Source organism: Melanotaenia boesemani, chromosome 13 (genome assembly GCF_017639745.1).
Source record: "Melanotaenia boesemani isolate fMelBoe1 chromosome 13, fMelBoe1.pri, whole genome shotgun sequence".
In the NCBI taxonomy this organism is placed as follows: Eukaryota; Metazoa; Chordata; class Actinopteri; order Atheriniformes; family Melanotaeniidae; genus Melanotaenia; species Melanotaenia boesemani.
Genome location: NC_055694.1, coordinates 34,544,858 through 34,560,038, shown reverse-complemented (window position 1 = coordinate 34,560,038; position 15,181 = coordinate 34,544,858). Strand labels below are relative to the sequence as shown.

The window sequence follows — 15,181 nt, the reverse complement described above, 5'->3', positions numbered from 1 at the left end:
ATTACGATTGTGGAATTAAGCCATTCAAAGTGCATCTCCTAATCTTGATGCTATTTGATTGTTCTCATGTTTTGTCAGTCTGACATGAATCTGGGTTTTTTGTACCTGCCATATTATATAAGACTTTGTTCAAATAAAAGTAAAAAAAATAAAATAAAAATAATCTCCACCACCACATCTTCATCACCACACATACACTTGGATTAATATGTGGCCGAGCACAGAGGAGCCAGGTAAGGAAACACCATCACAGGAACCATCTGCACAAGGAGTCCACCGTACCACAGTGAGCAGGGCACCGACACGGGCACCAGCCAAAAGACCAATACCACGGAAGATGCCCCTGCAGGGTGTAAATATCCTCATTTATCAGTATCCTAGATGGGTTTAAAACTAAAACAAACAAAGTTCCTGAAAGCTACTTAACTCAATTTAGGAGAAGTTGTCAACACCCCCCAACTGCAGGAAGTGATGCTCCTCATTGGTCTGCAAGATGTAAATATCCTCATTTATCTGTATCTAAGAGGGGGTTAAAAAAAAAGGTTCCTGAAAGCAACTTCAGTTTTGTGTGCAGCTTCCACTGAGGAGAAGTTGTCGATAAGATTTATCAATCCCCAAAAAGCAAAAATAAATACAAAGAAAATCCTGCAAGGATACACAAAAGATAGTTTTTTGTTGTTTGTCCATCATGGAACTGCCCATCTCTTTAATGTCCATATTAAAAATCATCCTCTAGCACACACACAGATCTGTGGAAACAGGAACGAACAAACTTCCTGATGGTTGCTGACTTTAAACGCCTTTAAATCAGCTCCTCATTGGTAGTTAAAATAAAACAAACCATCCACTGATGAAAATATTGTGAACCAAAACTGTAAAAATGTCCAGTCTACGGTCGTGTTCAGTTCTCAGAGCTGCAGGAAGCAAGATATACAAACTATACATACTTCATACGCACACGGGACAACGTCAGAGACAAAACATACAAACCTCACATGAAAACATCCCATTCAGTCCATAAAATCTGTTTAGTCATTAAATTCTTTATACATTTATACAAATATTATTTTAAATGCTTGAATCATGTCCAGAGATCAACAGATCGACATCATTTTAAATGCAGCTGTAATGCGTGTCCCTCCTGATGTCCAGGTCGGTCTTTTCTCTTCATACAAGCCAAGCAGTCTGTGGTCTTTTGTCTCTCCGTCTGGATCTTGGAGCACGTTGCATGTCATGCTTTTACCAAACAGTTTTTACAGCCTGTAGTTTTTTCTCTCTGGTCTCTGGGACATTTTCTAACTGTGTGAATGGATTTTTCAAAACATCTGCTGAGCCATTAAAGGCTGTAGGAGACTGGGTCGCCATCTTTCTGTGGAACCTACATTGTTCTGCTGCTGTGAGATGCTTTAGCCATCTTTACTTTGTGTAGATGTCCTAGTAGCTTCCACACCTGAGTCTGCAGGTCCTGTGACAACGAATATCTCCCTGTTGCAGGTCTTCAGCTCCAACAAAGAGGCATCCCCATCTGTAAGTGGTTGTTGTAGCTCTTCTTCTTCTCCTCAAGTGCTGATGGGGGTCATCAAGTCCAACAACATCCAGCACCTCCTCAAGATATTCTGTGATGGTGCACTTCACCATAATTATGTTCATAAATAAAACAGGATTTAGGTCCTCTCATTGTCCTAAGTTCCATACTGCAGTGAAGGGTACGGTCTGTTCATTTAGGGAGGTGTGAATGTGCAACCAAACTGATGCAGATCAATAAAACGAACTCTTGTCTGCCTAAAAATGTTAAGTCTCACTTCACTTCAAGTCCATCAAATGCAGGAAGTTGTGCTGCATCAACCAATCGATGAGCAAGTTTTCTTCTTCATGGTTTTTGTCTTCTCCTTCAGTAATTCCTGATCCAGTGCCACTGCTGCCAAGAACATGCTTAAAGGTTTGTTTGACTGCAGTGTGACAGCAAACTGTGCTGACAGAGTAAAGCTGGATTCATCCTCGCGTGGTGCCTGCGTACGGTCGGGCCGGTCCAGCTGATGCTGGTGAAATGTGCTCTCACACTCGATGGCGTCGTGTTGAAGTTTCTCTTCGTGTTTAACACCCAGATTCAGAGAGAAGCTCCAGAAATCAGGAAACATGGAAACACAAACCGACCAATCACAAGGAAGTACTGTGTGTTAATGTGCTGCAGGCAGGTCTGGAAGACGTGCTCGTCCCCGTGGTGGAGATGGAAAAGCTGCTTCTGTGGTTCAGTTCTGTGCAGCACAAAGTACCAGCATCCAGCTGCAGTGTAACTGGATTCTGGAACACATGAACTCTGCAGTGAACAGACACGCTGGGTTTAAAAACATGCTGTTTAATCCTGTGGAAGGAAATAAACGGACTTCATAATGAAGCATTAGAAGATCTGCAGAGACGTCACAGCCTGACTGAGACAGTGAAGAACACACCTGACTCACCTGCTGGGGTCAAACGTTTCATCCATCCTCCCTGCTTTGAGATAATGACATCTCTGTTTGGTCTGTTGTCCCTCCAGGTCTTCTGTCCTGTTTGGTGACATTAAAAAGCAAAAAAAGCACAAAATTTAATTTAGAACTAGATGTTCCCATGAACAACTGTCACCATGAAAGTATAAAAAGTAAAAAATCATACGTCTCTGTGATTTGCTGCATTCCTTTGTTTACCTGTAAAGAGAAATAAAACAGTAAATAAACATCTTCATCATGTTCATAACTGTGTAAACAAACAAACATCCATTGTCCTCACCACTTATTAGAGATAATTTCTTCTTTCTGTGGAGAATTAAAAGTACAACTGTCGCTATTAATAATAAAACAACCAAGATGATCCCAACAACTGCTGCTGGTGTCAAACTGGAACTTTTTTCTCCACATTCAGCATCAGATGAAGACGTTCCTGCTTTTATCTGCTGAAGGTTTTTAGATTCACATCTGAAATGACAGAGGGAGATTTTTACAGAAGAATGTAGAAATACAACAGATTCCTGCTGTTCTTAGAGATGAAATGTGTTCATGTCTTACTGTGTGTGTGGCTGACAAGATGAAGATGCTCCATCTGAAAATGTTCCATCTCTGCAGTCGGAGCACTCAGTGTCTGAGGAGGATGTTCCTGCACACATACAAGGATACCATCAAGCTGCTTCATTCAGCTGCACAGAAACTTTCATCTAACTGGCCTCTAATGTGAACGTGGAGAAAAACTCACCGTTTGTACTGATGTACTGTCCTGGTTCACAGCTGCTGTGTGTCTGTGCTGCTGCACAGCTGCTCTTTGTAGAGTGGATACAGAAGAATCCCTCTACTGGTTCACACACAGTATCTGATGCTGCTGTACACGGCTGCTCCACCTTCAGACCACCACCTGTCAGCACCAGAGGTTACACTTTATTCTGTTATATGATGCAGAACAACATCATTTTATTTAACTTTAAACCTTTTAAACGAGAGAAACTCCAACAAAATAACTTATTTAACATGATTTAAAATTACCTTTATATTTCACACAGTTTACATTCGGTTTCCTCGTCGGAGAGAAAAAGTAAAATGTACCTGAATCACAGATACGACATGGAGAACATTGTTTAAGTCCATTAAGTTTGTCTGTATATGATCCATCTGTGCAGGGCAGACATGTGCAGCCAATTTCAACTCGACTTCCTGTTGAAAAAACAGATATTTAATTCCAGATATTCTTTTTTTACTGAAGGTAAATATATAGTTAATAGACTCTTACCAGCGGGACACATGGGACAGCATTCATTCCCTATTTTAATAGCAGATGGATGGCAGGTTAGAGTATGGACAGAAAAGGCTCTCATCACAATCACCTGTAAAAGTAAGAAAAGAAAATTCCTCAAAATGACAGAATTTCTATTAATGAAACCAGAATGTTCCACAGTTAAACACATGACACCATGCACTGATTGATAAAGTGTTTTTAATTTATTTTAATTAAACATCATACGCTGTTTGTGTTTATTATTCTCCTAAAGTTGTTGTTTTTAGGTCTACCGCCCCCGACCCTCATAGACCTTCTTGTTAAAGATGCTCCAGGTTGTCAACAAGGTTGAGGTCAGGAGATGATGGTGGCCACACCATCAGTTTTTCTCCTTTTATACCCACAGCAGCCAAAGATTCTGCAGGTATTCCTGCGTCATGGATGGAGCGCTGGCTTTACTGCAGCAGAAATGCTCCTCTGTTCCTACTGTCCGCTGGAAACTGCACATGTTTACCAGAGGTCATTCTGACACCCTCACACACCCTAGAGCAGTGGTCTCCAACCCTGGTCCTCCAGGACCACTATCCTGCAGGTCTTAGATGTCTCCCTGCTGCAACACACCCAATTCTAATTAAATGGACTCTGACAAGTTCTGCACAAGTCTGCTAATGACCATTAATAGTTTGAGTCAGGCGTGTTGCAGCAGGGAAACATTGAAAGTCTGCAGGACAACAGGCCTTAAGGACCAGAGTTGGGGATCTTTGTCCTAAAGGCTCCTAGCATCTCACTAACCATCATTCCAGCCCCAGAAGAATCCCTCCACCACCCCCTTGTTGACGTGGCAGCCTTGTTGGGACATAATGTCCATCCACCAACATCCAGACCTCCATCCATCTGGACCATCCAGAGTAGAGTAGAGTTCATCAGTAAATAAAACTCTTTGGAAATGAGTCTTCTAGATTTATGGAAATTTATGGAAGCCTTTCTTAATGTGGACACCCTCCTTCACTAGTTCCCCTGGAAAACCATCGATCAGACCTGTTTGAGACTGTTATCAGTGATCTGAACAACCTTTCCTGTTCGCCTTCCTGCTGCTGGACCAGTCCTGTAAACATGAAGCAGCTCCATTTTTATTAATAAACTATAGAATATTTTTCTCTGAAAACTGAAACTTTTCCTCATCAGAGAGAATCAGAGAGAAAACAAAACTCAGAAGTGTTTGTTAGATTAATGATTCTGTCAAATACACAGTCTGTAATAAATATTTGACTCATCAGAGCAGGAAAAGCTCGGCTTGTATTAATAACATGGTCAGTGAGTGTTGCTGTGAGGAGGTTTATTTACTACAACAGATCTTTTACCAGCACAGATGCAGCTGCCTGAAGTTTTCCTCTTAAAATCATGTTGTAAAGCAGCTGGAAGGTCACGGAGATTTTGGGACGAGATGAATGTAAAATCCAACGTTGCTGGTTGATGTCTGCAAACACACAGAAATGATCAGAGGAAGACGGTCACAGTAAATCTATTTCAGTACCGGTACTTCACTTCAGTGTTATGTTTGGGAAAGTACTTTTACTTTACTACATATGAAATACAATATAGTACTTTTGACTGCCAGTTTTTTTTTATCATCACTACTGATTATTTTCTTTTTTAAACCCAAAAACAGCCGGTGTTTGTCTTTCTGTGCAGTTTCTGCTTGTTTTGGTTCATGTGACAGTGATGCTGTCGTACGTGAACGTCATGTCCACCAGGCTGAATGCAGAGGAAACATCTCTCAGATCAGGTAGTTCATGAAGAGCTGCTGTACAAGCATCATGTTTATAACAGAGAAAGACAACGTTCTCCATCACTGGTGGTCATCTTAAGTCCTCTGTAGTCCACGTTGTGGTCCTCAGTGATCAGTCCGACAACCTCAGAGTCCTCTGAGAACTTCTGCAGAACACAGCTGTCCGTGTTGTGTCTGAAGTCTGCAGCGTAGAGGCTGAAGACAAACAGGACTAACACCGTCCCCTGGGGGAACCTACGCTGCAGGTCAGTCCAGGTCTCACAAACTGGGGCTGGTTTGTGAGATAGTCCAGAATCCAGTCTGCCACATGAAGGTCCACCCCAGCCCTCTCCAGTTTGGCTTTCAGGAGCACCGGCTGGATGGTGTTGAAGGAAATGGACATGATTCTTACAGTGCTGCTGGGCTTCTCCAGGTGAGCCAGAGCCCGGTGTAGCAGGAAGATAACCGAGTCTTCCACTCTGATGCCAGGCCGGTAGGAGAACTGTAGGATCCATGGAGAGTCCCACCGTGGAGTGGAGGTGCTCCAGGATCGTTTATTATACCCACAGCAGTGGTGTTTTGTCTTTACTACACAAGGTCAGATACTGGATGTATTTTCCAGGTCATTTTGACACCCTCAGATAGGGGCCTAACATCTCCCTCCTAAAAACCTGAATTTAAATCCTTCATGTAGAATCATTAGAGACACATTCTGGATTCTTTCATTTGTATTTTATTTCGTATCTTTTGGGGTAAAATAAAACTAGTTTAGAAATAAAATTGCCTTCCTTTGGGCAGACCTTTAAACATGACAGTAGCTTCTATTTCTCTTTTTTCATGAACTAAAGGATCTTTATACGAAAACAGAAACTTTTATATATGAGAGAATCAGAGGGAAGATTAAATCAGAAGTATTTGGTAAATAAATGCCACAGTCTGTCAAATACAAACTTTGTGTATAAGAAATATTTTAACTCATCAGAGCAGGAAAAGCTCGGCTTGTATTAATAACATGGTCAGTGAGTGTTGCTGTGAGGAGGTTTATTTACTACAACAGATCTTTTACCAGCACAGATGCAGCCGCCTGAAGTTTTCCTCTTAAAATCATGTTGTAAAGCAGCTGGAAGGTCACGGAGATTTGAGACGAGATGAATGTAAAATCCAACGTTGCTGGTTGATGTCTGCAAACACACAGAAATGATCAGAGGAAGACGGTCACAGTAAATCTACTTCAGTACCAGTACTTCACTTCAGTGTTATGTTTGGGAAAGTACTTTTACTCTACTACATATGAAATACAATATAGTACTTTTGACTGCCAGTTTTTTTTTTATCATCACTACAGATTATTTTTCTTTTTTAAACCCAAAAACAGCCGGTGTTTGTCTTTCTGTGCAGTTTCTGCTTGTTTTGGTTCATGTGACAGTGATGCTGTCGTACGTGAACGTCATGTCCACCAGGCTGAATGCAGAGGAAACATCTCTCAGATCAGGTAGTTCATGAAGAGCTGCTGTACAAGCATCATGTTTATAACAGAGAAAGACAACGTTCTCCATCACTGGTGGTCATCTTACCACCATGTTTGAGCCTTTTTAATGAAGAGTGATTAGTTGTGTTTTAAATATTTGCTGTGCACGTAGCTAAGAAAGAGTGGAGGTTTGTTTTATTCCTGATTTGACTCCCTGTGTGGCTGGTAGAGAGATTCTGATGCTACTTTAGAATAAAATACTTGTTTCCTCAGACCACCGTGTTCTTTATCCAACAGCATTAAGGCTCATTTATACTCGAGGCAGCAGACAGACAGTTGTGTCGTACGTCACCGCCCTCATACTTCTATGTGTCTTTATGTTTCTAAGTCAGTTCATCCACAAGGGGGCAGTGTCGAGTTAAGAGTTCATTTCCACGTTTTGACCCTGGTTGGTAAAGTTGTTTCCAACAGCCCAACACGCCCTAAATACTCACATATAGTCTTTCTTAAAAAGTGTGTAAATTCTACAGATGTTTTCCTCGTCTTCATTCTTCTTCTGCTTTTTATTCCCTTCCTCTTCCTCTTCTTCCTCTCTGGTTTGTTCCCTGGTCACATGCCAGCTATTCTGCTCAGCACAGCATTAGAGTTTGAAAGGTCTTCAGAAAAAAATAAAACCTTTGGCCTTGTATTTACTGTTGTAAGTAATGAACTTGTGTACTTTGTTCACCATTAGAAATTATACACAGACTACATAAACCAGCAGAGGTTCTATTACTGCAAGTAAAAGTAAAATAATCTGGTTTACAGTCAGATTTCTGAGAGCAGTTTAAAGTGAAAACATGCAGCAGCAGCTTTTTACCTTTGACTTGCTTTCTTTAGAAAATCATTCAGCCATGAAGGTTGTAACTAACTGACCTGTTCACAGTTCACATTCATTTCACACAATCTGCTTCTTTTCATTCTAGTTTCCTACATCATCAACAAACTCTAAGACATGAGTTTAAGTTGTGTTAGTTCTTGTTACCATACATTATTTTAACAAGTCTGACCTCTGGAAAACCCCTTATCAAGTCAGGTTTGTTATCATGGAGGAAAAAACCTGCTGAGCAGATTTTTATGTTCCAACACGACAGATCACAAGACTGGAGAATTATCTGGAAAACCAGGTCATTAAATACATGAACTGAAAGTTTTACAAAGCTGAACAGGCTGAAACTGAGAGAGCTCTCCCATTTTAAAAACACATAAACTAAATCAGGTCAAACACACACACACACACACACACACACACACACACACACACACACGTCTGACATTTTATCTCAAACCAAAGACTCGTTGTAATTTAACACCAGGACAGCAGAGCTCTGGGTATTAGCTGTTTATATCGTATGTAGGGCTGTAAAGGTACGTCATAACGTACGTTACTTTTAATGGAACAAATACAAAACATAAAACTGTTTAACTTTGGTGTAGACAGGAACATGTTTAATGATGTTTAAAATGAAACCAGAAACAAAAAAGAAAACTTTTCTTTTACTGCTGTAAAGACGAAGTAACATGATTAGTTGCAAATGTGATGTTTGGTTAATAAAATAATAGTTTGAATGAAAAACATTTTCACATAAAGTCTGTATTTAAGCATTTTACATGTTTTATTTACAGCAATTGTTTTCCTTACAGGTTAAACTTGTCAGAAAATATTAATAAAAGAAAAGCATGAAGGTGCATTTCAAACTTCATCTAGAACGAGTTTTCCATCCACGTGTGGGGCAGGCTGGGTGAGTTTGATTCTTTCCTAACTGATTAAATTCAGAAAACCAGTCAGTCAGTACTTCCATGCCACGGGAGGACATATGTCCCTGTGTCCTCTCAGAGACATGAACACCATGACACACTTTTCTCCAGTCAGTCCTAAAAACCTGGATGAGATCATCGACCATCTGAAAACCTCCACTTGTTGTCTTGACGTCCTGCCAACCGGGTTTTTAAGAATGTTTCAGGATGCATGGCCTTAGATATCTTCCAGGTTGTAAACACGTCTCTGCTTTCAGGCGTCTTCCCTCAGACCCTAAAAACAGCCGTCATCAAGCCACTACTGAAAAAGAAAAACCTGGACTTTCCTCTTTGTTCTAGAATGCGCCGCTAGGTGGCAGCAGCAATTGTAGTAGCTCTGTTTTTAACTTATGATTTTTTTTGCAATATAGCCGTCTTTTTTAAGATATCAGCTGTCAATCTGTGTCTGTTCGGGTAGATTTTTTCGCGCTGGTCAGAGGCTGTGCTATACGGGAGATTTTTCTGAATATTTTTTCTTTTTGCAAGACTTGTTATTGTGAGTCTCCATGGCAACGAGACTTGTTTACCATCGGGATCAACTGATAAAACTCTCCAAACTCAAGATTATCAGTGAAACAACACTTCAAATCCCAACGGAGTTGAAAAGAAAGAGAAGAGGATGCAGGGCAGGAGCGAGGCAGAGAGAAAAACGGTGGCGATTCAAACCGTTTCTTCCAACGGTTGTTATGGGAAACGTGAGATCGCTAGTTAACAAAATTGATGAACTTCAGGTGCTAACCAGGTCTCTTAAAGAATACAGAGAGTGCAGTATTATGTGCTTCACCGAGACATGGCTGCATGAACACATCCCAGACTGTAATGCGTCTGTACACGGCTTCAGGACGGTCCGTGCAGACCGCAATAAACAACTCAGCGGGAAGCTGAAGGGAGGTGGAATTGCGGTGCTGGTAAACCAGCGCTGGTGTCATCCTGAACATGTCACTGTTAAAGAGAAAATCTGCAATAGAGACATTGAACTGCTAGCTGTGAGTCTCCGCCCGTATTATTTACCCAGAGAGTTCACATGCGTTATTCTGGTAGCGGTATATATATTACCTGGTACCGCTCCAGACGCAGCCTGTGATGTCATTAACTCTGTAGTGGCCAGGCTTCAAACACAACATCCAAACGCATTTGTGGCGATCTCTGGAGATTTTAACAACATCTCCCTCTCTGCAACTCTACCAACTTTCCAACAGTTTGTCAGCTGCTCCACCAGAGAAAACAAAACGTTGGACTTATTTTATGCAAATATTAAAAATGCATACAGCTCCTTTGCCCTGCCACCTTTAGGAAGATCAGACCATAACCTAGTTCTTCTCTCCTCCTCCTACAAGCCCATCGTTCAGCAACAACCAGTCATTAGAAAGGCTATTAGAACCTGGTCTAATGAAGCTGAAGATGCTCTGAGAGGATGCTTCGAGGCTACAGACTGGAACGTCCTATGTGAACCTCATGGAGATGACATCAATGCCTTGACTGAGTGTGTGACAGATTATATTAACTTCTGTGTGGACAGCACCGTTCCAACAAGAACAGTGAGGTGCTTCCCCAATAACAAACCCTGGATCACCAGTGACCTGAAAAAGCTGCTGAACATCAAAAAGAAAGCTTTTAGGGATGGAGACAGGGAGTTATTGAAGTCCACACAAAAACAACTTAAAACACAAATGAAGAAGTGCAAGGAGGACTACAGGAAGAAGTTGGAAAGTAAGCTTCAGAAAAACAATGTGAGGGATGTGTGGTCAGGAATGAAGAAGATCACTGGCTTCGGGATAAAGGAGGATCAGACCGATGGAGGTCTGGACAGAGCGAATGAACTGAACATGTTCTTCAATAGGTTTAGCTCACCTCCTGCTTCAACCCCAACTAGCCACACACCCTCCATGAGCCCACAGCTTTCCTGTCACACCTCCACTCTGTCACCCTGCAGCTCAGTCAAGGACCTGGACACAACCTCATCTCCCTCCACATCAGGACTTCCTGAAACCTCCTCTACCTCCACCTCCACTCTGTCTGTCTCCTGTAACCAAGTCATGCAACAACTGGTGAAACTGAACCAGAACAAGGCTGCAGGTCCAGATGGTGTCAGTCCCAGAGTTCTCAAGACCTGCTCAAAACAGCTATGTCCGATTCTCCAGCACCTGTTCAACACCAGCCTGAGCCAGAAAAGAATCCCGGTGCTGTGGAAAACATCCTGCCTTGTTCCAGTGCCTAAAAAACCACAACCAGCTGAACCAAAAGACTACAGACCAGTCGCCCTGACATCTCACGTCATGAAAGTCCTGGAGAGACTCTTACTGGCTCACCTCAGCAAGCAGGTGAACACCTTTCAGGACCCATTACAGTTTGCATACCGTAATGGGCTTGGGGTTGAAGATGCAATCATATACCTGCTTCAGAGAGCCCACTCTCATCTGGACCAGTCAGGCAGCACTTTGAGGGTCATGTTCTTTGATTTCTCAAGTGCTTTTAATACGATTCAGCCTGCTCTGCTGTGTGAGAAGCTGCAGAAATTCCAGGTGGATCCCTCCACAACCACCTGGATTTATGACTACCTCACAAACAGACCACAGTTTGTGAGACTGAAAGGTTGTGTGTCTGAGATGGTGGTCAGCTGCACTGGAACACCACAAGGGACTGTACTTTCACCATTTCTATTCACGCTGTACACCTCAGACTTCCAGTACAACTCTGAGTTCTGTCATCTGCAGAAATACTCTGATGACTCAGCAGTTGTTGGGTGTATCAGTGATGGACAAGAAGCAGAGTACAGAGAACTGGTCGGTCAGTTTGTGAAATGGTGCGGTGACAATCATCTCATCTTGAATACCAAGAAAACAAAGGAGATGATTGTTGACTTCAGGAGGAACAAGAACACACATAGAAGTGTTTCCATCATGGGAGAGGAGGTGGAGGTGGTGGAGGAATACAAGTACCTTGGAGTTCAGCTGGACAACAGACTTGAGTGGAAAAGCAACACTGAGTACATTTACAAGAAAGGTCAGAGCAGACTCTACTTCTTAAGGAAGCTGAGATCTTTTAACGTCTGCACCAAAATGTTGCAAATGTTCTACAGGTCTGTTGTTGAAAGTGCAATCAGCTTTGCAGCAATCTGCTGGGGCAGCGGCATCAGAACCAGAGACTTGAAAAGAATTAACAAACTGATCAAGAAAGCCGGTTCTGTGCTTGGAGTAACTCTGGAGCCGCTGGAGTTGATCATCAAAAAAAGAATTCTGTACAAGCTGACGAGGATAATGGAAGATCCTTCACACCCTCTACACAACGCCGTGACGAAACAACAGAGTGTGTTCAGTGGGAGGCTTGTTCAAGTCCGATGCAAGACAGAGAGATACAGAAGATCCTTCCTTCCAGCAGCTATCAGGCTGAAGAACAAAGCCCTTAATTAATTAATGTGATTGTTTTACTTTACTAAAAAAAAAAAAAAAAAAAAAAAAAAAAAAAAAAAAATTACTACTACTACAATATTGAATTTCCCTTTGGGATTAATAAAGTATTTTTCATTTCATTTCATTCATTCATTTCATTTCATTCATGAGCAGCTACAGGCTGATATCAAACCTCCCCTTTCTTAGTCAGGTTCTAGAAAAAGCTGTCTTCCAGCAGCTACACAACTTCCCGACACTAAATAACTGTTCTGATGTCTAAACTGGGTAGAACTTTCTGGCTCTGTAATTAACTGGTTTGTGTCCTGTTTAAAAGACAGGGACTACTTTTACACACATTCACACACAGATGATGGAAGCTGCCATGCAAGGCGTTCAACCACAACCCATCAGAAGCAATTTGGGGTTCGGTGTCTTGCTCAGGGACACCTCGATTTTTAAATTTTTTTCCCAGTGTATTATATAAATTTCTAATATAATATGAAGCAATTCAAAAGATTTGGCTCCCTGTGTAACAACCCAAAATATGTGTTATTTGCTTTTCTTTGGAGACACTGGGTCATATGGTCAGTTAATTTAAAAGTTAGAGAAAACCAGTAATTTTCTGACTGTTCCTAACACCAGTGCTGGACGCTCCAGGGCAAATAATCTAACGTTTAACATTCATGTTTAAAAAGAAATAAAAAAGCACAGCTGCTGTTGATAAAACAACCAGTTCTCATCTTGATCATAATATCATGTTAACCTTTCTGGAACTGAACATGTACGAACAAACAGAATAAATATGTTGGTACTTACTGCTGATAGTTTAAACGATGTTCCACCATGTTAGATTTCTGCGTTACGTTCAAGGTGACTCGGAAACATGGAGGACTGCAAAATACTAAATAAATCAAACATTTTTCAGACGAGCAACATAAGTTCAGATCCAGGCAACGAGAAGAAGTGAAAGAATTAAGTCTGACCACCAACGATCCACCCACAGGAAGAACATTCCTCTTGTTGCATTTACTGATGCCAAAGGTCATAAAACTATCAGTCGTGTGTGTGTGTGTGTGTGTGTGTGTATCAACTGTCCAACATATTATAAAACATGCTAAAAGAATCTGGTTGTAGTTTTGTAAATAGTGACCCTGCAAGCTTCACAGTGTTTGTAACTTCTCAGTCTGAGAGTAAAAACTCTAAACACTGGTCTTTAGATGCCTGCAGATGTGAGCTGATAGTTTTTTAAGAGTCTTTTTCAAAGTCTTATGATGTAAACCCAGCATTTTACTTATCTTCCTCCTCCAACCCCACCCACAAGAAGTTGGCTTGTTACTAAGGGGAATTTTGTATTTGCTTCTTTCAGGTTTACCTCTGTCAGGGAGCTCAGTCTCCTGCAGTCTCCTGCAGTTCCCTGATCTGCCACAGCTGGTCCTGATCAAGTCATCTTCATCAGGACCTATTAGATTCACCTGATCCACAAGGGATATAAGGAGCCTTCCTGCCCTTATTCCTTGTCGGATCTTAACCAACGCACACTATGGACTCACCCCTTCTCTGATCCACGCTTCTCATCTCCAAACCGACTCACTCAGGTCTGTCTATACCCAGACCTTTCTGTTATGCATGCTTTTCAATAAAGAGGGGTAAACTGCCTACGTCTCAGTGGAGTCTGCGTTACAACCTCTGAAACTAGCTTTTCTTTACAGTTTTAGTGTGTTGATCTACTTATCCAGAGGGTCTATAAACTCAGTAAAATGTTTTCTGACAGTCAGCATTGATGTAGAAAAACCAGATTTTAATAATAAGATAACGAGATGTAAAAACTTTTTAAATGTGTTAAAAGGCCTGCAGGTGTAGGATGTAATGATAGCACAGATGTGCTTCATGAGGGTTGGTAATACAGAAATAAACTACAGCAGCACTCTAGAGACGCTCTCTAAAAGTCTTATAAACAGAACACGTGTACATTTTCAGATAGTTCTGGTTTTATGTTTATCTGATTTATTTATTCTTTAGCTCAGAAAGATGGAAATAAATTATACTCATCTGTGATGAAAACTAATGTGAGAGGTGGCTAATGTTGTTCAACGCTTTAATTATTACAATCAAATAAAGAGACAAAATACATCATTAAAATATTACACACACACACACACACACACAAATGCACGCACATATATATATATATATATATACATATATATATATATATATATATATATATATATATATATATATATATATATATATATAAACATAGTTGTTGTAAAATTCAGCTGCTTTGTACAATAACTTTTAAAAATGACTAAATGTCTAACTGCAGCAGTTATTCTACATGTTCTTCTACAAGAACATCTATGACAGTTGTCTGTTTACAAAAAGGAGAATTTGACAGTGACTTAATAAAACTATAAAACCGAGCCTATAATCAGAATATAACTACATCACATTTCATGTACAAGATAATTCAAAGTGCTTTACATACAACATTAAAATCATTACAGATGGTGCAAAGAAAGCATTAAAAGTAGTAAAAGGCAGCAACAAATAACAAAATAAAATCCTAAATTAAATTAAAATGATTAAAATCTAGATAAGGTAAAAGTTAGCGTACAGATTTCATGCATAGGTACACGAGAAAAGAAGACACTTTTCTCATGTGTCCTGAAGACATGACGGTGGCATCGGCCATTTTTTATGGAGCCAAAGATCCCAGAGAGAAGCCACACATGTACGAGCAGAAGATCCAAACGCCACACAGAAATATCCCGGCTGAGATTTGGACCAGGAAGCTTCTTACTGGAAGGCAGCTGAGCTAACCACCACACCACTGATCAGCCAAGAAAAATGTTTTCTACATAATTTATATTTCAGAAATGGATGATGCTAATTTCTTGGGAGACTGTGAAGCGTCACCGATACAATCAGTGGTGGTGATGACAGCAGTTTAATCCAATGTGGGATTTTTCTAGAAAACAA

At 40.8% G+C, this 15,181-nt stretch overlaps 1 protein-coding gene across 2 annotated transcripts; it reads right to left on the bottom strand.

Moving 5' to 3' along the window:
• Window positions 1–694: 694 nt before the first annotated feature.
• Window positions 695–13,203, bottom strand: LOC121652028 (tumor necrosis factor receptor superfamily member 14-like). Of its 2 annotated transcripts, none has more exons than XM_042004559.1 (10): window positions 13,016–13,203; window positions 6,573–6,687; window positions 3,754–3,847; window positions 3,570–3,677; window positions 3,226–3,381; window positions 3,042–3,129; window positions 2,767–2,951; window positions 2,653–2,684; window positions 2,460–2,546; window positions 695–2,383 (listed from the first exon to the last, which is right to left on the bottom strand). In XM_042004559.1, the coding sequence occupies exons 1-9, from the start codon at window positions 13,042–13,044 to the stop codon at window positions 2,478–2,480; spliced, it is 876 nt and encodes a 291-aa protein (XP_041860493.1). In that variant the 5' UTR covers window positions 13,045–13,203; the 3' UTR covers window positions 695–2,383; window positions 2,460–2,477. The 2 variants fall into 2 exon arrangements, with proteins under 2 accessions (XP_041860493.1, XP_041860494.1); XM_042004560.1 differs by lacking the exon at window positions 6,573–6,687 and adding an exon at window positions 5,100–5,215 and having other exon boundaries at window positions 695–2,317; window positions 13,016–13,061.
• Between the last annotated feature and the right edge of the window lie 1,978 nt (window positions 13,204–15,181).

Excerpts from the sequence above, each read along its gene's own strand:
- LOC121652028 (XM_042004559.1), bottom strand. The coding sequence starts at position 13,044 with ATGGTGGAACATCGTTTAAACTATCAGCA. Across the intron at positions 2,952-3,041 it reads TCTTGTCAGCCACACACACA|ATGTGAATCTAAAAACCTTC; the intron begins GTAAGACATGAA and ends CTGTCATTTCAG. Across the intron at positions 2,547-2,652 it reads ATGCAGCAAATCACAGAGAC|GACAGAAGACCTGGAGGGAC; the intron begins GTATGATTTTTT and ends GTCACCAAACAG.